This window comes from Solenopsis invicta, chromosome 2 (genome assembly GCF_016802725.1).
Source record: "Solenopsis invicta isolate M01_SB chromosome 2, UNIL_Sinv_3.0, whole genome shotgun sequence".
Classification (NCBI taxonomy): Eukaryota; Metazoa; Arthropoda; class Insecta; order Hymenoptera; family Formicidae; genus Solenopsis; species Solenopsis invicta.
Genome location: NC_052665.1, coordinates 17,651,064 through 17,677,896, shown reverse-complemented (window position 1 = coordinate 17,677,896; position 26,833 = coordinate 17,651,064). Strand labels below are relative to the sequence as shown.

At 33.9% G+C, this 26,833-nt stretch overlaps 1 protein-coding gene across 5 annotated transcripts in view; it reads right to left on the bottom strand.

Annotated features, from left to right (window-relative positions):
- Positions 1-800: 800 nt before the first annotated feature.
- LOC105194571 (furin-like protease 1) overlaps positions 801-26,833 on the bottom strand; it is a 215,746-nt gene continuing 189,713 nt past the window's right edge. Inside the window, exons 11-14 of one of the 5 annotated variants that reach the window (XM_039446015.1) lie at positions 25,871-26,602; positions 21,131-21,409; positions 3,850-4,051; positions 801-1,618 (exon numbers count right to left, since the gene is read on the bottom strand). In XM_039446015.1, the coding sequence (XP_039301949.1) occupies positions 1,561-1,618; positions 3,850-4,051; positions 21,131-21,409; positions 25,871-26,602 (1,271 nt within the window). In that variant the 3' untranslated portion in view covers positions 801-1,560. Of the gene's footprint in view, positions 1,619-1,839; positions 4,052-21,130; positions 21,410-25,870; positions 26,603-26,833 lie in introns of those variants that run through there. The other 4 variants (XM_039446016.1, XM_039446014.1, XM_026135647.2 and 1 more) reach the window with 4 other exon arrangements.

The following is a 26,833-nucleotide window of genomic DNA, read 5'->3' as shown; positions in this document are numbered from 1 at the left end:
GCTTTACGGTAGGAAGGTAGCATAGCAAAAAATTTTATTATTCGCAAGAGCAGCGGCCGTGATGTTGGTGTAAATGCGTCATTTGAGTACACGCAAAATTATGATTCATGAATTATAGCGAGTATACGAGCTGGTGGAGAACCATAAAAATAACGCTGCCGTTTTTACGATCGCCGCGCTCAATGAATTTTAATCATTGACAAATTAAGGATTTATGCGAGAAATTTCCGGTAACTTCCGCGCGAAGGAAATTGTCTAAAACATTAAAAAAAGTAGAATTATCGTAGCATAGCGTACAGCGCGCTGTCTCTTTATTACCAATTCTTTCTGAAACGCATACTTAGTGACACATTATTCGGTTTAGAATAATTTTTTATCGATAATATAATCTCAAAATATTCAACAGTTTGAATAATCAGTGTTAAAAGTAACAATTAAATTTCCATGACTAATAATAATAAAGTTTTGAAGAAAGGAAAAAATTGCTACAAAAATATTTTTTAATTGAATTTTATTTTCAAATTACAGAGATTATGCAACGTAGAAGACGAATAAAATTTTTTTTTAATTATGTACGTGCGTCGCGTTTCACCAATGAATTACGTGCAATTGAACCTGTAACTGAGCATTATGAAGCGATTGCACAGCGCATTGTGCAATTTATGCTCGATACACGTATCCTTTATCTGTAACATTAACTTGTATACTTCGTATTAAAACCACGTACGTTTGACATGCTGCAATAACAAACCCCAGTACGAAACCCGATATTCATTGTGCTATCGAATATTGATGGGAGCTTTTCGCAGGTAGTTAATACGTAAATATCTTGTTTTTTTTTTTTCAGAAAATATGTCATTGCTGTGTTTTCATTTGATCTTTATGAAAGGATTACCGATACACTCGATTCAATATTTCGTATATATATTTTACGTATATGTAGTTTCACATTTCGATTATATCACACTACGATATTCGCAAATACGTTCCGCATAAATCGCTCATAATAAAAAATAAATAGGAAGTATTTAATAATTCTTTAGAGAAAATACTGTTCTACTTTGGCTTGATTTTAATTCTATGTTCGCATTACAGCATCTCTTCCTCATACACACATACACATATATTATACTTACCATGGAAATGAATCTCCATTTCAGAATTCAACAACAAGGGCATAAGCCCAAACTGGGGAATGTTAATTGGCAACAATTAGCAAGTTGTTTCGTCAGTGTATAAGTGGTAAGCCCCACTGTCGATTGTATCAGATGAATTCAATGATTAGAATTTAGCAACCAATCGCTGATTATGACGAGAAACCTCTCGTTAGTAGCGATTTTTAATAGCGAATAACTGCAGATTAATTACTTACGCAACTTAACCTGCAATAATAATGCTGTCTTTGTGTACTTCGCAATGCGTGCATTACGTAAATTTGTCGTGCGGTTGTAATTAAATTCCAAAAGAAATTAAATTATTTAATCTGTTTGCTGATTTATTTTTACATATATATCTCCATGTTTTTCATTACGATTATATTTGTCCCGTCACCTCTAATTTCTATATTTCAGCATTGGGTATTGGCTTCGTTGATGCTCGAAGACAGCTCAGCGTTGAACTGTAAATTAGAATAAAAACAATTGTATTAATATAAAACCTTTAAATATTATATTTAAAAAAAATATCAGGACTAGAAAAAATATTTTTTAACACAAAAATAAAAATAAATAAAATAAAAATAAATTTGTTTACTTTTGCGATTTATGAAATAAAGCGTTGTAAAATATTTCGTAAGGATTTTAATAATTGGTTATGGGATGAATAATGAAAATAGCGATGTTTTCGCTATCATTTTTCATTATTTTATTAAATTTATAACGTTAACAAGAACAATGTACATCGTAATTCAATGATTATTGGTAACAATTATGGATAATTACAATAGGCGATGAGATTTATAATCTATAATTTACACTAACAGGTGTATCACATTACTGAGGTAAATTGCTCTTACAAAAATATGCTTTACTGTAAATTTCGTTTAAATAATGAAATTATTACGTTATTTTCGGTTTTTAATCGCAATAAATCTTATCACTGCTTCGGATCAATGTACGTATGCAAGCTATGCATACGTAATACGATGTGGTAATTAGATTGCATAGCTTATCAAAGATCGTAGAAATTTGACTTGTTGTAAAATTGGATAGGTACTAAATAAAATATTGCTTTGTTTTTGTAAATATGTAGGAATGTTGTATAGCTTTCTTTAATCTATTGTTTAATACGTATACTTTTTAAATCTATCTTAAAGTCTTTTTTTCACATTAGTCTACAATATATTACATATTAAACTGGTTCAGATCTCATAGGTAATAGTTACCAGTAATATATCTGCGAATGTTTATAAGTTATTTGTGATCGTGTTAGTCAGATTACAGTCCAAACTAACACTCATCACTCTCACTCTTAATCGCACAATAGAAGTCCGGATGATCATACAAGTATCTAAGATTTATTGGATCGCATAAAATCATTTTCCGGCACTTCAAAAGACATTACGCGTTAATTCACCGGCGATTGATAAACGCTTCATCGTTACAAAACTATTGCTACAATACTGGCGACGCAACGAAGCGATTGCTTCATCTCAAAGGAAACTATCGGTACCATTAACGCTTTACGTTTGAGACATCTCACAAGCCGCTTCTACAAAGGAACATTTCTACTCTCACAAAAGTGCAGTATTGCTCCTAAACTTGGCGGTGGGATGGTGCTGAATTCGCGTAAATCAAATAAAATTGTAGAACATTTATTGAAATCAAAGTACTTACAAAATTTTTCTCAGAAAATTTTCTCTGAATATTTTCTTCATTCCTGCATTTTGATTTCTGTCCGTTTAGAAAAAGAGTTTAATTCGATTATATTTATTAAGTTTGCATGTAGCAATATATATTATAAAATATATTCTATTATATTTTTGCAGCATATAATACATATGATATTATTACATATATGACATAATATTATATATAATCAATATATTGTATAATATACATTGTACATAATGTATATATTGTTATATGCAATACATTTCATTATAATAATACGTATTGCATCTGCACATAGCCAGAATTCCTACATCTCTCATTTTGCGTCTTATGAAACTATTAGATGCCTTTGCAAACAGGATTTTCAAAACATTTTTATTTTTAAAGAATATTCTGAAAATGATATTTTTGCATTTGTCATTAAATTACTTTTAAACATATTCATTCAGTTTTTATCTAAAAAATTAGAATCAAATCATTTTAATAAAAAATATTCTCACGATACGATTACTTAATATCTGAATATTCTCTCCTTTTTTTACAAGATAAAATTATTTTGAAATAAGATGAAATACTTTCTATGAAAATAAGAGAAAGAGAAAGGGAAGGAAAGAGAATATATATTTTTCATAAAAATATTTTCCAAAAAAGTCTTTGTGTTATATCCAGTATCTTAATAAAGAACATTTTTAAAAGATATGGAATACCAGATTCTCTCAAAATGCTTTCAATAACATCACAGTTTTCTTTTAAGAATATTCTTCGTCATTATCGATAGACTCATTCGCTTTCAGAGATATAAGCGTTTCCTAATTCCGTATCCGCATGAACTTCGCCGTTACCGGAATAAGATACTTTGCTGTATTTATGGACGGATTTGCGTTTACGGATGTACCAGGTGGACACAAAGTAAATGATGACAGCGATCACTAGGCCTAAATTGATCAAAAACGCTACGGTCAACCTGCGGAACCACATTGTGGATTGCGTTTTCCAGGAAATGCTACTCAGTACGCACAGTGCCCTTCCGTTGTTCCATATAAACGTTGAATCCGCGTGACAGGTGATGCAGTCCGAGTCGCTAGATCCTTTGCAAGATAGGCACGAGTAATGGCATGCGGTGCAGAAAGCACCGGAATCGTCATCTCGGATCGCATAAGTTCCAGATGGACACTGCTGCAAGCAGCTGCCGTTGCTGTGATACCAATCCGGTTTGCACACTGAAAAATTAGATACACCATTGACGTTCTCCATTTTCATTTAGTCGAAGCTGTAGTGTGAACTTGTAATGTGTTGTTGCTGTCGCTATTGCTGTTATTGCAGTGTGACATATTGTTGCAATCGATTATCGATGTGACTGGCGTTGCAAACAAAAAATTCAAATTAAAATAGAGAGAATCCGAATAGAGATAAAAATTTAGAGAAATGAATTTTTCTTAGAAAAAAATAATTAATAGAAATAATGATAATTAATTGTAATAATTTGGCATATCAAAATAGTATTAAAGAAATTCATTTGTAACGCTATTCAATCATTTGGATGGACGGTTAATCAATCATACAACGTATAATGCAATATTCAATTGATTATTAAAAAACTAAATGTCTATGTACTAAAACATGTTAAGATAAGTGATGCCGCAATTTCAAATTATTTCTGTAATACATGGCTTAGGCTTTAGCAAATGCTCGGATCATCATATTCTAGGAAACTAATATTTAACATTTATTGAAAGTCTTCATAATTAATTTGGAATTATATTTAATTCAATTTATATCAATTTAATTATAAAATCATTTTAATATAAATTCATTGACAAGAAAAATATACAAATTGACTATAGTACTATGTACATATTTTATACGTAGAATTGATTTTACGTATAATGCTTTAATGTACATGTAAAATATTCAATTAGTTATACAAATTTATCAAATATAGTCTTTGGATTTTTTAAATAATCGATTGATCAAATTAGTAGACATGTTTATTGATAAACACAAATTATTTTGAATGATCAATTTGCGGTGTCGATTTGCTTAGGCCCAAAATGTCGTTCGCAATTATTATAAAAAACATACTAATTAAAATATATTACTACCTAAAAAATATTTTCTATACTAAACAAATTTAAGAAAACAATCTTTGAAATAAATAAACAAATGGATAAAATGGTAAAGCTTGTAACACAGCAATTCTCAAAATTTGCAAAACATGCGAAAGCTTATACATAAGCATGTACAATTTCACTTATAAATTTTATGAAACAAATTACATTCATTGAAATTCAATACTTAAAGAACAAAATGTATACATAGTAGATATTATGTTTTGTATTTATATTGTGTGCTGTATTTATATTTAATGTAATACCTTAACAAGTTTGTGGAATTTACCAATTTATTTGTTCTACAAATAAATTATAATACATCATTTTTAATAAAAACTACTCGATTTGTCAAGGTTGGCCAAGAACGAGCAATAAATTAACGGATGTTAGTTAAAAAGATTTAATCTGTAGGTGATATAACAAATAATATAGCGAATAAGTCAACTTTACTCAATAGCAAAACATAATAAAACTATTAACAGAGATAATAAAAATGCATTATTTTAATCCTCCTTCATGCATTATGTATACGATTTCATGATGAACATATTATTTTACATACAATACTTATATAACACTTATAACACTTATTAGCTTTTACAAAATAAAATACAAAGGTAAAAACATTGATTACAAATTGACATTACATTATTGAAATTTTTTTACAGTTTTAATATAATTTCATCGGTTTTTGTACAGTTTGTATAATAAAAATAAATTAATTAGATATAGAAAAGAAGAACACCATTCATCAAATATTTTTTTATACTTCTTTTTTATAAATCTTTGTGCTCTCTTTTATATATTAATTGCAGATAAAAAAGATATTAAATATTTAAGAAAATATATATTGTTTTCTTTTGCGATATTCTTTTGAGAATATAATATAATTTTATGTAAGGTAAAAAATAAAATAGCAAGATATACATATTCACATTTGACAAATATTTATAATTTCTGCCACTGACGATTCAATCATACTCCATTAATTTACATTTATAAGATGGAAATGAAATGTATAATATATAAGTATCCTCACACACTATTAATATTATTGTAACATAATATTTGTTATATGTTTGGTATATTATATTAATTCTGATGATTAATTATCATATAATTATCTATTGTTTGACGATAATCATTGAACTAGCGCAATATTAATTATAGTAAAATTGGTTTTAGTAGCAAATTAATAAGTGTGAAGATTCTTTGCATGAGAAATGTAAGCAACAAAAAAACACATGCAAACACAAAAGCCGTTAGTACAGAAATGAGAAAATAGAAGCTAGCTCTCGTCAAAGTACATGAAACCCAAAAGAATTTATACATTTATTTCTCAAAAGTGTTACGATGAATTTCGAAATATATGGAGCTTCTCTTGAATTAGCGATAATTAGCTGTCAATATAACAATAGTAAAGTTTGACTAATTAAATTCATGTTAAAAATTTTTATATCGTATTACGTATGAAGATTATGAATTATTGATCATTTACATAATGAAAAAGATGAAATGTAACTGTGCAAACAATATGCAACGTTTCTAAAAAGTAATACAGTTACTACAAATCCGATATTATCAAGGAAGAATTAATTGTATTTTTGTTGTTAACTGGTTTTCTAATTAATTTTCAAACTTTTTTATGAAGTAAAACTTAATCAAAATTTCAATAACCAATTATTAAATTTTAATGACATGTGTTGTAGCGTAGTTTTTTTAGCTCGCACTTAAATAATTCATTAATAACACGATAATAATTTATCAATAATATCTGGGATTAAAGATTTACTAAAAAAGACACGAAAATAAGTCAAAAAACGTAAATCTTTTTGAAGAAACTTTATACAAGGCACGAATGTTAAATTAGAGCAATTAAAGAAACGAAACTCAATCCTTCTAGGCATTTAAGTACTTTTGAGAGTGATAAATCACACAATAGAGGATTAAAATAGGATATTATATAGAAAGAAGAAGAAGTAAGACTCACCGTGCTGGTGAAGCGATCAGGGATAGGGCTGTTTTTGTATTTTTGTTTTTATGTGCGGTTGTGGATGTGTGGATGTGGTTGGTGATGGTGATGATTGGTAGTAGTTGGTGGCTGGTCTGAGAAAGTCCGCGTCCGGCACTCGTCCCCACGGAGAGTCCAAGTACCTAAATACGTTTTCTGAACCTGCTATAGGATAAAGGGATAAAAGGCGACGTACGCGTGACAACTTCGAAACGGTTCATATTTCACAAACAATTCAATGTCTATAACGCCGAGGAAACTTCTTACTTTAGATTGCATTGTTCACATATATTCGAAAACCAAAATTATTAGGAAGCGATTTAAAAATTCACTTCGTGCATTAACGTGGATATTTTTCTTTGATTAAAAGCAAAATTAAGAGAAAAACGAAATAATATACATAATATACAAAATTTTGTTTCGAGTTACAGTTGAGAAAATTAATTTATAATAGCTCTAAATCTTCACTAAATTGGAATTGATATCAAAGATCTATAATTGTATTTTATTGATAGAGAGAAAGAGAAAATCGGAGCTTATAGAAGCAAAATTTAACACGTTTGACTTATACTAATCGAATTATAAATTTAAGTATAATTCTTAGTAATACGTAAGAAAGTATTGAAATAGATAGAGGTCTCTGACTTATAACTTGAATGGCTCAATTAAATTGGCTGATGAGTTGTCGATAATATACTGGAAGTCGGATTGTCTGGTTGGGATGTGTTCGCACTAGTTAATCATCAAATCCCTAAGAGTTACTACCGCACGGTGAATTAATCGTCCCTGTCCTGGCGGGATCGCGATAACGGATAATTGTACTAGGTCCACGCTGCCACCAGCTCACATGGCTCTAATGTGTCGTCTTCTAACATTCTCCACATCCGTTTTGATCCAGATAGAATGAACAGATGGGAATAAAAACAAGAATAAAAAGTGCATCATTAATATAACTGCCAGATTGAATTACGTTTTCAGAAAATAATCTCTCTGCCATAAAAATTGTAGACTGAAATAATTCCGATTAAAAGAAATAATGCAAAATCTTGGTTAAAATATGAGAACGAAAATTGCTTTAATATTTTTTATATCTTTTTAACGTATAAATATTGAAACACGATTCAATGGATAGGAAAAAATGTCATGACGAGAAAACCTCAGTGGCCGTAAATTATTTCCATATTATGAATTTCAAAGAGAAGCAAAGGATAGAGAGTGTCTATATATTTTATTAAATTTCCATTATGTGATGCACATATATTTGAATTTGGAAAAGGAGTAAATTAGAAGACACCGAAATGTCTAGTAGGTGCAGTTCAAACACGTTGCACCAATGCATGCATATTACATAAGCAACATCGTGCTGTTTCGAAAGCTATTTATTTCGAGAATAGAATAAGTTAGAACTGCAGTACCTGGTGTTTAACGAGCATTTGAAATCGAATATCTTAAAATAATTACTTTAATATTTAGTTAATATTAATACGTAAAATTTCATGCACAATTATTATTAACATTATTATGTACAAGTGTTATCAGCATCTTTCGAAGGTACTCTCTAAATCGAAATAATGTTATTTAATGTATTATTCACTGAAAGACTGTGAATAGTAAGACTGATTTCAGTATTATAATTATATCAGTGATATATATTTCAGTGATAACACACTAATTCCGATCAGCGGGAATACTGAAAGACAATGAATAATTACTGATGATTACAGTTATAAGTATAGCACTGTAAATCGGTAAAGATTTCACTGATTCAGATTTAGAGAGTATTGTCTGTTCCATACATAATTAAAACATTTATTACTTAATTAAAGGAACTCATCTTACAAAGATATCGTACTAGATTGTTTATTTGGTAGAGATTTATTGAATTATTCATGAGAAGCACTTTCATACGCAGTGAAGTTAAATTAAATTTTATAATAACATGTTAACTTTTTTGTTTATTCGTGTGGTGACATTTTTCATTCATTCATTTTTTCAAGATTTTTTCTTTATCTCTTAATACTTTTTTTTATAAAAGAACATGCTATTTATGAGTTGTGAGGCATGATGGTTACATTCATTTCAAAAGGTATGATTAAAGTTAATGCACATTCAAAGGTATTCATTCGTCATGCATTATCTTTAAGAAATGGAATATTTGCCTGAATATATTTAGTGATCAAACACTGCTTAGTTACTTGGCCTTAATGAGAAATAAATGTCTTTTTAATCAGCATTTTCCAATAACTTTTTTCAACAGTTTGCTTTTTTTACAAATATAATTTACAGTATTTAATATCTTTGATTAAAATATTTATTAAATTTTTCATGTTGCAATATCTTTAAAAAAAATTTATTAAAGAAATAATCTATTGCACGGAAAGTTTTGATACTGATGATATAAGTGCACCCTGTTTAATTATAGATTTTTATTCAAAATAATTATCTACAATAATCCTCTTGTAACTTTTAATCTATTATTTCATATGATCGCAATATTGGAATTGAAAGCAATCCAATCAGTAATATACAAATTGTAACATAAAATTAAAAAAAACGAAGAGAATTGATATTTTAATGCTTAAAAAATGATTAAAAAATGATTAAAAAATGATCTATTTCATCATACATTTTTTCTTTTGTAATTTCTCAAAATTATATAGATTTGCAGAAGTTGTAAGAATTATAAGCACAAAAGATTTAATCGGATGATGAATAATCGTTATAGGGGAATTATGGGGAACCCATGCAGTGGGATCTCTATTCATTACATGGCTTTATTTACGAACCGAGGCATGCTTTAATTGGCACATACCTGCATACATCCTCATGTAATCGGGATTAGAACATCGAGCAGTATTAGAAGCGTTAATTGGCTCGCAAGTTGCATATTAGTAAACTAATGGCGAACGGGTAGGATTGGAGTATGAATTGTATCTTAAGTAAAAAGGATAAGCGGATGAAGGAGTCGAGTCACATTCATACTAATTAATTGAATTGACGCTAAATAAATTGTCATTGTCGATCATATATTATGATATTATGTCATGATTAAATTCATGCGTGTAATAGATTGATCCCCGCGCGATTGTATTTCAAAATTATTATTGTATTCAATGTTCACATTTGCCGTTGAGCGCAAGAATTTAATACGAATACGATCGACCCTTCGATCCAAATGATCCGTCCTACGAAATCGTCGGAGCGTATTAATAATATCCAGATAATTATTCAGGAGATTCTCCTCTTTTAATTCGTTCATGATATACAAATTCCAATGTCGCATATAATGACTCGTAGTAGTTCTGCCATTGCTTATACAATATATTATGTATATGTGTACATAAATGTGTGTAGCAGACATTCGCGCCCCGCACGAATCGCGCCTCCTCCCGCGTCCGTTCCTTATTAGATTCGGAGAGTGATTGGGCCTGATGAAATCTTCTCGATGATATCTTTCAATGGCGAATCGTAGCAAAGAGAAAAGTTAAGCCAAAGAAAGTAGGAAAGGAACGAAGGGGACGAGCGCGCGAGCGTGCAACGTGGGCGCGAGTTGCGGAATCGCATCTCACGCTCTTCTTCTCACCTCCTCGGAAACGTTATAACTTAAGATATGTCGCCTCTCCAAGCAAGATACATTTTACAATACATATACAAACATTTACAATAGATACATTAACAATATGGCAGACTATCGTGGCGGGACAGCAGCAGGCATCCGGTTCGGCTGCATATTTTACATCTGATTAAACAGATTAAACAGATTTCGAATTCAATAGTAATAATCTGAATAATCATTATACCTGTCGATATCTACAAAATAATTGTGCAATATTTGCATACTCTATTGCATAGGAATTCTTGTAAAAATATTAACGTATTGAGAAAAAGATATGTCATATAAAACTTTGGATGAAGTGCAATTTTTCGAAGAAAGCATTCGTAATTCGCGCGTATCCTTAAATATATTATCTGCATTTATAAATTAATCAACTTTCATTGAGGACAAAACTGTAAAGTCGTAAGAGCGTTCATATTTATAGGAGAAAGTGGAACTGAAGAGACCTTTGATGTTTCTGATTATGACTTACAAAAGAGATGAATTATATCTTCGTTTTAAAATGGAACAAAATTTTATAAAATAATATTATGGAGCTGTAAAGAAAAGAGAATAAGATTGTAAAGTTGATCGCGCCTTTGAGAAGATTCGATGTGTGATATTTCATATAAAATGTAACTCGAGCGAAATATGCAAATATTCGCGCTAGATTCGCTGAGAGTTCTACAGATTTTTCCAATCGTGACAATTTGATTTGGACGTTTTCGAGTCGATGTTCACATAACGATTTTGTGAGGGATGCACGCTGTGTCGTGCAATGTGAATTATTGTCGCGATTGAACCACGTGTGATCAGTGGTACACAGTACCTATCGAATGTTAAACGCCGACTCGCCCCTAAATTGCTCATCTGGATAATTTGACCGAATTTAATTTGGAAAAATCGAATTTCTCGCAATGTGAATTTCCAACTCGGCCAATCACATTTGAGATAAATTAAGTACGAAACGTGTTCATGCGAAATTCGCGTTGACAGAAAGAGTAAAAGAACAGAAATAACCTTAATATCGCCTCTCACGTTTAATAAAATTGATTCTGCCTACACGTATATAAAGATATACGTGTTAAATCGAAATTATTGCGACAAAGATAATATATAGGAAATATGTAGTTCCTCTTTGTCCATTTTTTTTTTTATACGATCTGTTAAATGCAGATAAATGAGTGTTATCGTTACTTGCGAAATAAATTTTGTCAAAAGTTAAAAATAAAATTGTTACAAGGAAAATTCTCCGCTCCTGTTACCGGAAGTCAGATTGTCCCGACGCGATGTCGCTGGTATTGTACATTTCGGAAGATACGTCACATCTGAACGAATCAAAATACATCCAAAGTTCCTTGTACTACTTGTAGCGTCCACGTTTATATCAGTTTTTTTTGTTTTCTCAAAAACCAACACTCCTCCACACTGATTAATATAATTGACTCTTATTCTTAGAACTGAAATTCGCTATACATATAGATAATCGGTCTGTACTTTCGTTTTTCCGTTTATTTTTTTCTCTCGCATTCTCATTTGCTGCATCTCGTTCGCCTTCAAGCATGCATACACACACATACACACAAACACGCGCACACACACTTTTTTATTTTTTTTCTTGCACCTTCTCGACTTTGTATTTCTTTTTTGCTCTCTCAGAGGATCTCATTCTAGAGTATGTAATAAAATTATCTCTCTCTTTTTTTTCTATTTTTCTCTCGTGATCTAGAACGAGCTCGCCGACTCTTGGTACAACTTTCGCCTTTATTCTTTGAATGATATCGAAACAAGATTCCGCGGGCCGAAGAAGGTTCGTCATAAAACTAGTGAAAAGCCGCCGGTCCCTTTAATTGATTCGCTCGGAAAGTTTCCGTTTTGATCCTTCTAAATCCAACTACGGGACACTTTCGTTATGCCATCCAATGTCTCCCTAACGAATGTCATTTCCCAAAATTGGGGATTCGGGGATTAATTGAAGAATCGCGGTTAATGCACCTTTCCTCAAGTCGCGGCGTTTTCCCGCGGGAAAAATCATGCTGCGTTCCACAAATCCCCGCTTACGAAGAATTGCGAAACTTAATAAGATCCTCGAAGAATCGATGCATTGAACCTATATTCTTATCCTTTTCTCCCGCATTTAGAAGCTAAATTCAATCGTCCGATAGCAAAATTTTATTAATACAAACATCATACCCGACCCTCACAAGACAAAATCCAAATTTAGTGTTAAACATATGGTAAGAATATAAAAGGCATAATTCCTAATATGTTACGGTCATAATTGATGTTTCAAAATTAAACTTTCCAAAATTTTCTTCTTTTGACATTTTTTTCATAGTCATCGCTTATCGAACATTTATATTTTTTTTTATTGAAGCGCGAAGAATCGATTTTCTATAAATAAAAATTTGCTATAACTTTTTTCAAGACAGGAGATTATTTATTGTGAAATTTTAGATATGTATATATGTATATACATATTTCATGTTTATATTCTATTCTTCTTTAGTACCAACGTTTTATAATCTTTTCACTATTAGTCACAGAAATTGGATGACAAATGATTAACTGACAGATTTAAATCATTGCGCGATATCTCGGTTTTCTTGTCACTGCAATGATTTATCAACGAGAATTTACGATGTACATTTTTTTATATTTAACCCACAATTTCGATCCGTAATATCGCCACATTTTATTTTCTTTCATTTTACTCGTATTTCTGTGTTAAGTTTTTATTTATGAGAACCTATCTATAGCTCTTAAGCTCATGTTTTCCGATAGGCAGTACTACGAGCATCCTCATATACTTGAAGAACTTGATAAACGAAGTGAAGAATGAAAGAAAACGGCGATAACGTTACAAATTAATAACAATCAATCTGATTAAATCGTACAAAATGAGCGAACTATGTATTAACTCGCTTTGGTTCAGATATAAATGAATAAATGATACCAACTAACACAGCGCAAAAAATCTATGAATTGTGGAAGCGTATTCTTTCTTAATTATATATAGCTTCGTTTGATCTATTGGGACACATAAGTACAGTTTACAATAACAAAGGACTATCGAAAACTTTTTCACAAATGTCGATAAGTGCTATGTGAATTTTGCATCGTCGTGTGTAATGAGAATTAATTATAACGTTATATTTTGAAAATCATTACGTAATTACTACTTGGAATAAATCAATTTATATTATAATAATCATCTCAACAGCTAACTAGCTCGAAAAAATTTTTACTTATTCTCTCACTTGAGAAACGAAGTTTTACTCATCTAAGTACGTTTATAAGTATAAATATCGACTAATTATTTGCACTTTAAATTTGCTAATTAAAAGTTTTATTAAATATGAGATATCCCAATGATAATTGTGTTTCTTTTATCATCTTCTCTTTTGATAGTTTGTAGAGCTACAGAATGGTCGATGAAAAATTTATTAATTTGTATTTTAAAACACAATAATTTACAACTATTTTTATTTTTTTCTGAGTCATTTAATTATATGTACATAACGTTATGTCGTTATTTTATTTTATAAAAATTTTCTAGGAGTAACATTTCTTTTCTTACTTATGCTAGTAGTCAAAGCTGGTTTCAATAAAATTGTAACTCAGAAAAAAACACAGAAAAGAATTCTCATTATTTTATCTAAAAATAAAAAATAATTTTCTCATAGACCATTCTGCATTAACGTTTTGTAAGTTATTGAATCGCGGGATATCTAATAATTAAGAAAAACGAAATCTGTAAGCGTACACTAATTTTTGAGAACAGCACCTATTTGCGATTTGATTGAAATGATATGTGCATGAACAGTCCGACATGTATTCAAGGACGATAATAATTACGGCACCAGCGACTAATACGCACCTTATATTGATATGAAATGTAATAATATAATCACAATAAGTAATAAACTAATATAGCTGCTATACATATTATCGATACGAACGATAGTAATAAAAATTCTTTCGTTATTCAATATGCATTCGAACTCGCTCTTTTGACTGCCTATTGTCTAAAAATATATATCATGGCTAACGAAGGGATCAAGAGTCGAGTCTTATGCTTATGTAGAGGAACCATATTTTTCAAATAATAAAATAAAAAAAAAACAGAAATATCACATGGAAAAATATTAAATTTTCTGTTTTTATGACATTTTAGTAGAATTATATCATTATTCTTGTAAGAAAATCTATAACTATACATCAACAAAATAAAAATGTAAAAGAATTGTTTCCATATATTAGTATGAAAACAATATAAAAGAAAGTATTTCTACAAATTCTCAATGCCGAATATTTTTCCGAAATTAAAGATGTTCAGATGGGAAACAATTGAAGAAAAAGAATAATGCAGGAGAACAGAGTAAAGTAGAGGAAGTTCATTACTTATCACATATCGCTCTACATATTTACAATATTAATTACAACAAATAGAAAATATATAGAAACGGAAGCAATAAGAAAGGAAATAAGAAGCAGATATTAGCGTAGAAGTTATAGCCTATTTTTGAGAAAGAAAGTAAAAGATAGTGTAGGGAAAGAGACGTGATGAATGAACATATACGGTGGTATACGACTTACAGGATATTTAAAAATCGAATTACAATCTCATGCATGTATATATGTACAATTTATAAAAGACAAGTATTCTCTATCGAGAAATCTATTTCATTATCGGTTTTTTTATTACAAATACGAATAAATAGTTTCCAAAGGATCATATAAAAAGAGCAAATATGCGTCTCCCAAAATAAATAATAAAGAAAAAAATTATTTCTTTTATTACAATATTTAACTCAAATCACGTGTTTTGCATGAATATGCTATTTTTAAATAAAAAGACGTATTCGACATTTATAAAAAAATTCAATTTAAAATTTAATGAGAAAATGTAATTTAACGTAGGATTAAAAGAATTCTTATTTGTCGCTCAAGGCTGCGACAGAGAAATTAATTTTTGACGATTATGAACGTGTTTTCAATGGTAGAATTGATTTAATCTTATAGTTTTATCCTGCTACGTTTCGCCATTAATCTGCGAACACGATACGGATTATTGTGCAGATATTTCTCTCATCGGATTTTGCTCGTACGCGGGCCATTAAAATTATTTGCCCGCGAGCGGGCCGTTTCACAAAATGCTGACCAAGCTACCCTTTTGATCAGAGATGAAATTCAGGGAATCTTCGTCTGTAAATCAACTCGCCTTTGAATTTCCATCCCGCCCCCAACCCACTTCCGCTGCTTCAAACGATATCAGAATTGCTCTTTTCCTCTCAATGTACCTCGCGATATGACGTTTTTCTTCCGTTTTATAGCGTGAGAAACGAATTTTTGATTAAAGAGAACCGGCAGAATACTGAAGACCTGATAGAATCAGTTTGTTGTCGAATCGATCGCTTTAAAGAGGAAACACAAGTTAATATTTTTTGGAGATAAAAAGGTAATAGTATTGAGAGTAAAAAAAATTTGTCTATCATATTAAACTGAATTTTAGTTTTGTTCAACGTTTTAATATCATGTATGAACAAGAACAGTCATAGTAAAAAACCGATACGGAAAAATAATAAAAATATGTATATTTCTGATTTTTTAATTTTACAACTTTTCTTTTACATCCACGAGCATATAAAAAGTGGAAAGAAATTGCGTAAGATATAAAAAGGGGAAGAAGGACCAGAAATTGCATTGACAGTGAATACGAGTTCTCGCACTATAAAATTTAGATTTCTTTTCTTATATCAATCACTAGTAAAAAAATCATTGATCCGCGTTACAAATGGATACCACATAAAAGACTAAAAAGAAACCAGAAAATTGATTCTATTTTTCTCAATGTCGATAGATTGGAATATTAAATATCTGTTCTATTCATCTATGGCGATATTGTACCAGAATTCGCGTTCACCTGTTCCATTTTGTAAGGCATGAGAATTTAGTTGCTAATGTAACCCGATTTCAAATCACTCCGATATTTTTTTTTATCTCATCCGCGGTTTTCGAGTCGCAACTTTTAATAACGTGATTTAGTTTCGTTTCACTTTTCCGTTACTGACAATGACGTTTGACAAAACAAATTTCAATATATTCAATTCGAGCATTGAAAATAAAAATAATTTTAATATTTCAATATATGTGAGATGCATGATAATATACAATTTTTTAAATATAAAAAACGCGAAAAATCATGTATTAATTTTATCTTCTATTATGCTATAAAGTATAAAATATAATAAAATTTACTTTTTTAAGATTGAGAATGCCATATTCTAATTTATGTACAATCGTTATATATAATTTTTATATAGATAAAATAATAAATTACTATTTTATTTTTTGTTCAGATTAATATCATGCATACGATAAATATTAATTTCGGAACTGAATGTATTCCATACAGAAGCACTTGACCGAGTTTTGCGTCTCTTGAAATAGTATCATCGGATCCAGGGATTAATATGTTCAAGCATATTTTTTTCTTCGCAATTGCATTCAATAGCCATCCATTAGAGCATCAGTGCATCTCGAAAAATGACAAACGTTTCATTCGCAGGACGCCACTTGGAAAGAGACGTTCGGCATCGCGACAGTAACGCCAATTTAATTTCGCAGCCATTTCAGTATTCTCTTTTTCGTACGTATTGTTCAGCCTTTCAGTGATGCATCAGGTTTCTAGAGTATTGATGAAAGTACAAAGCCTTTTCCGTCAATTTAATAACCTTTTTCAATTTTCATAAAATGTTAAAATCATCGTGTTCATATCTTAAGAGTTTTATAGGTAATAAAAAAACCGTTAATGATAATTTACTAAATAATTTGATTAAACTGTAATATGTATCTCTTCATGTGATTGAGGCGTTACAATATGACAAAATCTGTAGATATTAGTTACTTAATCAATGACTTTTCATAACTTTCAAAACTGTTCGCGTTTCATTTATAATCGGCATGTATTATTCAAGCAGAAATAATAATACATCGATTGTAATTCGATTTCTGGCTTGTCGTACGCAGTTAACTTCTGATTTGTGGCCTACAACTTTCGACACAGCATGATTGGATTTTGTGCGTTGATATAAATCGTAAATCCTAGAAACAAATTTCCACAATGGCGGACTCTCGATGGTGAAAACTTCCTTCCGACTCGATAACTCGTTGACGATTGTTTCCCGATAAAGAAAAATCGCCCAGTCAACTCGCCGCGAAGCTCCAGTTTTCTCGTTGAGTTCACCGCTTATCCCCGCAATCGAAATTTTTACAAAGCACGTGCGATCACCTCTAAGCTCGCAATAGAATGTATCCGACAGTTTTTATCGATATTCCAAGCAAAACGATGATGTCTAAAAATTGGTCAGAAAATATCGGGTCGTTTAACGTTGCGCGGCACTCTTATCGCCATCGACTCGGCTAAGCGTTGAGGGCGTTTTGTTACTTACAAACGCTTGTATATTACGCGGTTTTTAATTATCATAGTTAACAACGTTTTGAGCAAGTTTCGTCTCGAAAATTTGATATACTTACGAGGCTGAATGTGAATTATGGATATACGAATGACACTCGATTGCACGCATACACGATTCTTTTTCTTTCAACAAAGTATTAAAAATAATATAAAGTAAAATAAAGTTTGTGTAGTATGTAATATGCATATGTTTATTTAGAATATCTTTCAACACAGTAACTAGTAATAAACTAGAATATATTTCTTCATTGATCGCTATCGAAATCATTTTTGCGAAATTACGTATGTCGTAAATAACATTTTATATTAAGGATAATAGAAACTATTAGCAATTGTAGTTAATGAAATAATATATGTATAATGTATATATTATCTCAGTAACAAGAAGGAACGATATTGTTCTTCAGAGTGAATTTCTAAGTACACGGTCATTGTCGGTGATCTTAATAAAGCCCGAGGCTCAATATGCATCCAAAATCCACACGCAGCCTCTGTACCCTATCCCCAACTGTTTACATAGGCAGCCGGAGAACCTCCCTATAGCACCTAGTTTCGGCAGTGCTGATAGCTCACCGAATATCCTACCTCCTTGGAGGGACGCAGAGTGCTTATGAAGCGTGGAGGAAGGTTCAGAAACAGAATGTAAGAGGAAGTTGGCAGACAGGAGGATGTTGAGGATGTTACAAACCAAAAGACAGACGAGAAGACAAAGAAAGAGAGAAAGAGAAAGATCGTGTGTTTTCATGCACTTAAGCGAGCGAGCGAGAGAAAGAGAGAAAGAAAGAAGAAAAAAGGGAGAGAGAGAGAAAAAAAGAGACAGAGCTAGGGCAAAGGAGAAGAAATAGAAGAAGGCGAGAGAAAAACTGTTCCCTCCCTTCCCCCCTGGAACATGTTGGAGCCAAAAACCGTCGATCAAAATCGACGACGTGGTGAGTCTCCGAAGTAAACTGCAGCTCCATCGGATGTACTATAAGTTACGCGAGGTAATTTTTCCAGGAGAGACAGGGCGCGAGACCGGGGCGAATCGGGTCTCGCTAATGGCAGTTGGCTCCCTGTTATATTTTTGTCTCGTACAAAAAGTTCACGTGGAAAATTACACATGTGAATAAAGGACGCTGTCATGTATGGCGGGCCTCGACTGAATTCGTTGTGCAGAATTAAAGCACAAGATAAATGTGTTACATTCGATCGTTCAAATTTTTCTTCCATTTTTTTTTTCGAATTTGAAGAAAGAAAACTCGAGAAGAGATTATAGATTTGATTTCTGGAAAAAAATTTAATTGATGCAGTTGCACGACATATGAATCATCGTAGAATTGAAAATATATAGAGTAGCCAAATCCTGTTTATATTTTTAACGTGGGCAACGTGCTATTTAATTCATGGACATGTTAAATATGATTTCTCATCTTTGCTAACGCTAAATGTCAGATAAAAATAGCGAATGTGGATTTAAGGTTCATTATGATGGTCTGGCGACTGCTGTCGAGCAAAAGTTAAGTATGAGTTATTTGTCCAGAATGTATTTGTCAAAACATTGGTTGTTTACCTATTTCTGCTTCGTTCAACGTGGCGGAAGAGGATGCCACGGGATCGCACCACCATTACTCTTGAAACTCCTAAGATCGTACGTAACTTTGAGATATAATAAATATGCTTTGCATATATTTACAAGCACGTTCCCCGTAGAATTACGGCTGTAATAAGCGCATCATTTTTATGAAGATAAAAAAAATTTGGAAAATTGACAAATTTTCGATTTCCGCTTTACAATATTAAATTTTAAAAATTTTATATTCTTTATTCATTAGTTGTGTATAATGCATTTACTTTTCATTTTATTTGTTTTATTATCAGAAAAATTTACTTTGCATTACTTTAGAGAGAAATTCGCGGCGAAAAATCGTGTGAGAAACGACGCTAACAGGTTGTGCAACGTGTAAAAAAAAATAACGTTTCCTCATGTCTGTCAAGAAATTTGCAATGTTGAATTTCCCTTGGGATTTTGTGTCAACAATTTCGTAAAACTATTACATGAAGCTTCTCTCAAACTTTTGCTGCCTGATACACAGTTCCGTTAAAGTTTCTTATAGGATACAACTTATATACTCCTTTTTGAAATGTAAAAAAGAAATGGTAATAAAAAAAGACATGATTTTATTAATAACCCAAATATAGACGTTTCATATCGAACTCCTTCAGCAATAAATGCTTTCAACAGGAAATCGAGAGTTTATCGTGCAATCACTAACAGAGTCATGCACCTTTGCCTCGTAACCGTCTAGTTCCCATCTGATCCTCGTCGTAACAAACTTCGATCAGTCGAAGCCCCCATCGATACTCCATTACGAATTACGAACGGAGTATTGTCACGGCGCAAGCGTCCGGACGTTTCGTGTCGAATGAGAGACTCGCTTCCTTGTACGACACAAATGAATTAGGCCAACCCTAATGGCGCGTGTTAGCGAGAAAATCGCATTTCCCTGATCACGAGGAACGCTCTAACGGAGCCACAAAGTCCTCAGACTCGATGTGTCCATTATCCAACACACATCATCCCAGGAAGAAGGACAGACAGATAATCCAGCATCGGCAGTCCTTTAGATCTCTTCTCAAGAGACAATTAGCACCGGGAAAGGAGGTACACAAGTGTCCTCCTCTTCGTTCCCTTTCCCTCTTTTTACGCGCGACACCACCTTCCCCTCGCGCATCACAAGTGTATTAGAATTTCACGGATCACAAGAGCGCGTCAGGCACACGTCATGAAGATCCGCGCGGCCACCCGCGTCGACAAAATCCCAATGACCCGGAGTCATAGGATCGGATCGCGAGCCGTTGCGGGATCAAACGCGACTCGCTGTCATCATGAACACCTGCACGCTTCCGGCGCGCGCTGTACCGCCGGGACGCGTTGCGTCGTCGCGTCGCTGATCCACGACGTCGCCGTCGTCGTCGGAACGACGTTCGTTACCGCGATCAGCAGCCGATCCGCCTCCGCACCCAATTCGCTCCGACTGTTCGAGGCAGGCCAGCTGATGATCAACTCCCGCCAGCCGGGCACACTGGTCAGGTAGGCTAGAAGGAGTAGTATGAGGCACCCACCTAGGCACCCGTTGCCTCCGGCTTCGAAGGCGGCACAGCCACTCGTCTGGTTCTCCGTCGTTGGCCTCTGCACCTCCGGGTGTGACACCCGATTCATCTGCCGGCTACCTGTCCACGGATCGCCCTCGGTGTCCACTGCGTTATGCCGCACGTCCGAAGGAGCGTTGTTTACTTCCTCCTGGACCACCGGCGGCAGCGGCTTGTCCTTGTCTAGCTCGTCGTCCACTTCCACTGAGGTATCCGTGCCGTAGAATACAAGCTTCCATTCTTCCAACGTGTCTAAAAACAACATCGTCAGCTACATTAACGCGATTCGAGTAATAGCTGATGGCTTTCATATCGAGTGATTGTGCGAAATACTTTGCGAAAAGTTACCCACGTAGATCTTAAAAGCATTGGAAATAGAACAAAAGTTGCAAGAAGGAATGTAAGAATCTGTAAAAAAAAGAAGAATAAAAAGAAAATTGAAATGATTGTCGACAAAATGTTGCAATGTTGAAAATATTTCTCTGTAACATTCCTTCTTCCATTTAATATCAAGAAATTCTTCCGTTTCTTTTCTAGTACTCTTTGAATAATTACAATCTTTAACGAAAGTTTAATATATGCGGTATTATAAGATAAAATATATAAAAAATGCAAGCGTACCAAAATTTTATCTTTGCTCTTTAAGCGAGGGATGGACCGAAAATAAAATATTTGTCCTGCAGCAATTATTACGCAATAATAACTACCTGATTACTACTGTGATTTTTACATTAAATACACACATGCAGACACGATTGCAATCAACTCTAGTAGATTTTACATGATATACGTACCGTGGGTTCCTCAGAATTGAAATGTAAACTCGCAGACCTCGCAGCGCCATTTTCATGGGCGAGGTTTTCATGCAGTGGAATTTAAATTTTCTCTTATAATATAAAAATCTTAAAATAACATCGGACGTATAATAATATCAAAGTGTGCATTTTTTTTAAGACGCAGGCCTTATGAAACATTCAAATTTAATAAATCACAGAGCAGCAAAATCGTAATTTATTGAACGTGTTTATTATTGATTTTTCGTCATCTGTCTTACTGAACGTGCTTTTCACTTTCTCGCAAATTATTCCGCGACCTTGCCTGCAAATATAACGTAAGATATTATATTTCGTAGAGAGGTGAGGGCGATAAAATGGAAGATTTTCACGAGGTAGACGAGACGCGAGCGAGACAGCGGAAAGGGGTGGCGGAGACGTCGACGGCGCCGTCCGGGAAATTAATAAAGCGTCGCGATGCCGTGGGGAAAATTTCGTCCTAAGCTCGCTCGCGGGAACAATGTCCGCGACGGAAGGGGAGCTCGCGAGCAGAGGGAGGGGGAGGGAAGGGGGTAGAAGAGTCTTGATTAAATTAGAGTTAAAAATAACCGAGTAATCAGCGACGACTCTCTGCGCACATTTACTCAGCGAAATGTGTACGCTGGGATTAAATGCAAAGTGCTTTGCAACGAGAGAATAGTAAAAACTCGTGAACGATTATCGTTTTTGCCTCGGGTGTAAGATACATCTGCAAGTTTCCCTTGCATTGCGGGCAAGACGGGAAAGCTACCTAAACAAAAGCTAACGGAATGGAAGCTAATTTTAAATACAACATCTTCTCAGCCAGCCATTAAGAGCTCAGACAATTATTTAATACTCAATCATTGGTTCGAATCATGCTACAGTGATCAAGCTTTGTATATTAATCAAGAAATGCATTCAAAGAATAGATTGAAAAAATAAAAACATTACGTTTATTAGTAATAAATTTTTAATTTTAATGTTGCTCGAAAAGTATTTCATTATTTCCTGCACTTTATGATGAAGTACTCATTCTTTAAGAAATAAACTAACTTTTCTTCAGGCATTAATATCAATTTATTCTCTCGTTTACATAGAGTAACGTGGAAAAGTTAAAATGTACACATAGCTTCAGATGAAATCAGTCCCGTGGGAAAAGCTAAATTTCACAGGCAGAGAGTAGTGACAGGACACCAGAAATCAAAGCGGTGGAAAAGCGGATCCAATTTGTCGTGACGGAACTACTCTCGTGTGTGCTTTTTCGGTCGGCATCCGTAAACTACTGGTTGCCAGCTATAATAAAGTCACCGTTAAAATGTCGCTGCTGTAACGAGTGGCTGTAAAGAGTGTAAAGTGACAAGCGTCGCGATGCTCAGACAGCTTCTCGCTTTTATGAGAAGTATCGAGAAAATAACTTGCGATCGAGGGTTGAGGGGAAATGAGCGGGAGAGAATGACGCAAGAAGGGAGGCAGGAACAAAAATGTGAAAAGTCAATCGAGACAACGTGGCGGACTATTCAGTAAGACAATGGGAATGTAAGGGCATTGTGCTCGATGGGTCGTTAGCGGGCACTATTGGAGGAGCGCGAGCCTCGATAATAATGCCTTAAGAGCGAGAACCATTTTGCGGGGTAAGCGAGTGAAAAAATTTCCAATCATGGCGGAAATTATTTAGCAGCGATGATGGACGAGAGAAGCCGCTCCGATCTCTCCACCATGATGGAGTTCGTTTCGCTCTCGTCGGCTTTTCCATTTCACGGCACGCATTAGTGGTTTTCAGCGCCGTTCGCGTCGTCGCGTTTCACAGAATTTTGAGCGATTTGCGGTTACGCGGTGATCTAGAATTCGAGAATTCGGAAAGGAGATAACAAGCGCAATGCGTAATCGTGAACGCAATTTACGAGTTATGGATTTGCATCAGAGCGTTGCTGCTTTGAAGAAAATAATTTTTAAATCATTAAAGTATCACATGGTATTGTTCAAATCAATATATATATATATATATATATATATATATATATAATGTTACTGTTATGCTATAAAATAAATATTATAAAATAAAGAAAATAAAATTTTATTTGTACATAAAAAAATAATGCATATATATTTTCCTAAATAAACATTTGTCGTACTATAAATATTTCACCGTACCTTTCTAACGAATTTTTTAATAACTCGAGAGACACAAAAATATAGAATATCTGAGAATAAAATAATTTAGAACTCTCACAGTTCTTTTTTATTATTATATGTACTTTTCGAGAGATGAGTTGCGGAACCCACAATTTTCTCGTGCAAAGGACAATGATCTGCGTACCATGTACGAGGATAATAGGATACATGGTGATACATGTCGGCAATACATTAGATAGCCGACGTATACAGATGCGCTCTTGTGGCTATGTAGGAAACTCATCGATAACCAAGTCATTGAAAGTTTTGATTGAAGGCCATAGCGCGCGTTACCGGCCTCGATAAGTTTTCCTATTATCGACCTGCCGTTCACGCAAGAGGCTTCGATTGTAACGAGAGGAAGAACGCGACGCAGGAAGCGTCAACATGACGAAAAACCCGACGACACTTGACACAAAGAGCGACACAAAACTATGTAAAATATTTAAGTGTACGCTACTTATACTTAAAAGAGAACTTTCCGGAAGTTTAGCGGATACGAGCACGATGGCGAATAGTTAGCAGTTAAAGAAGTTCTATAAACTTATGTAAATGTATTGGGTGTATCGAACAGTCTTCTTAAATAATTTACAGTAGCTACACAGCAAACTGGTTCTGGCAGTTCTTTTATCTGCTCGTGAAAGCCTTTAAGTACAGTGATACAGGCAAAATTTGTTTAGAATAAAAAAAATGTGTATATTTCTATTCGTGCACATTAATCATGCAAATATATCATTTACTCAACAAAATTTCACTTACAGCTTATCCATCTAATAAACTACAAGAGCTAAAAATACGAGTGCTTTGTACGAAATATGTAAGCGAGATATTTTATGTAAAGTGACTCGATAAATAATGTCACAGACAAAATAAAATTCTGCAGAAGACATCGAAAACTCTCATTTTCTCTTAGAGAGGAGAAAGAGATACGCGAAAAAACGTTCCATCATACTTAACGGACGATGTATAAGGATCACTCCATGTGAAACATTCCGAACTCAAGTAACAAAATAAATGACACAAACAATGCGAAATAAGGTTGTCTACAGTGCTGCATATTAATAGCCAGGAATAAATTGTCCACGTACAGACGAAAGTAACGGTGATTACAGTGTGGTCACAATCAGCGAAACAGCTAACACAAAAGAGAGAATACGAAAACCAAATTCCAGCGGATCCATTTAATCTTCGGGGCTTTACGCGCGATGCATCTCTACTTTCCACGCCGAAGCGTGGGTACGCGGGCGGATGCGTGGAAGTGAATGGGAAACGATTGGAAGCTGCGAAACGACCTTCTTTGTTGTCCCGACGTATCATAAAATATCGTTCGGAAACAATAGCACAGATAGATTGACGTTATTAGTCACCTCGATTATCTGTGCGCGCGACACTACACTTTTTTGCAGACATGTTTAATCAACCGGTGTATTATATTGTGATTAAATATTGATATTTTTTTCCTCTTAAATTCAATTATCGGATTATGTGTAAAAGTGAGAATTTGTTATTTTAGAATGATAAAAATCTATTGATAATAAAGAAACAGTCGTGAGAAATATTTCAAACTTATGTACTCGCAATTACATTTTATTTCAATATTTAATTTAATTCAGTTAAGATAGAATTTAATTTAGAGTAATCGCGACGATACTCGCGATACTCTTATGGAAATGTATAATAGCTTCCAATCGTTGCCATTAAACAAGCGGCGCATCTCGCCGTTTCTTATTCGAAGATGTTTAGGTACCCTTGTCTAGATTACTTGGGTCAAATTGTTCGTCCTGCAGCAGGTCAAGTCCTTTGGCTCTTGTAGCGTGCTGACCGACGCCGCGAGCTCCACCGTAAACCGGATAGAGCTGTTGGATCTTGGGATATTGTTGAAATACCTCCGGGACCTTGTTAGTAGCCGCCTTTGCCGGTGGTTCTAACAAGATCAGCCCCCTTTGAAGGGGCGAGGCGGTAACCACGTCGATGATCTTCTGTGTTATAATTTGTTTGCTTGTTGTCGTGGTCTGCGTCTTCGTCGTCGCAACAGTCTGGGTCACGGTGCTGGTAATAGGACTGGGTGTACTTCTACCACGTGGTCTCGATGTGATTAAACGCACGTCACCGGCCACATTGCTGGGTCCTTTGTTGATGTTGGTTAGACCCCGAAGGGTTTGAGCGGTGGGCTTAGGATTCGGTCGATTAGCCGACTTGCCGTTCTTGTGCTGTCCGCGGGCCTTGCCTTTCCTCTGAGGCTGAATTTGAGCGTTCATCACATAGGGCGGGCTCAAATTGCCAGACTTGTCAGACTTATGCTGCGTCTGCTTGCCCTTCGCCAGAGTATTCTGGTTCTTCGGGATGCTTTCCCGCGGCTTGACGAACGGTCGTCTGGGTATACTCATGCCAGCCGGATTGTAAAGAGCGTACTCGGTTCGGTCGGGCAGCGTCGCAGTGCCGTAGAAAATCAGCGCCCACTCGTGCAGAGTAGCGCGTCCTGATCCGGTATGCGTCCGTGAATGCAGCAGGAAAGAAAGCGGATGTCATGGTTAATGAGAGAGACAGAAATACAATGCGATGCTTACTGACGTGTTGAACGACATGATAAGTAATAATGCAGTACATCGAAAATTATTCACGGTTACACGATTAAACATCGGTGCGAAGTTTGTTCATCAAATGTCAATGATTCGATAAAGCTGTAATGCGCGTTATCCTCAGCGGGCGT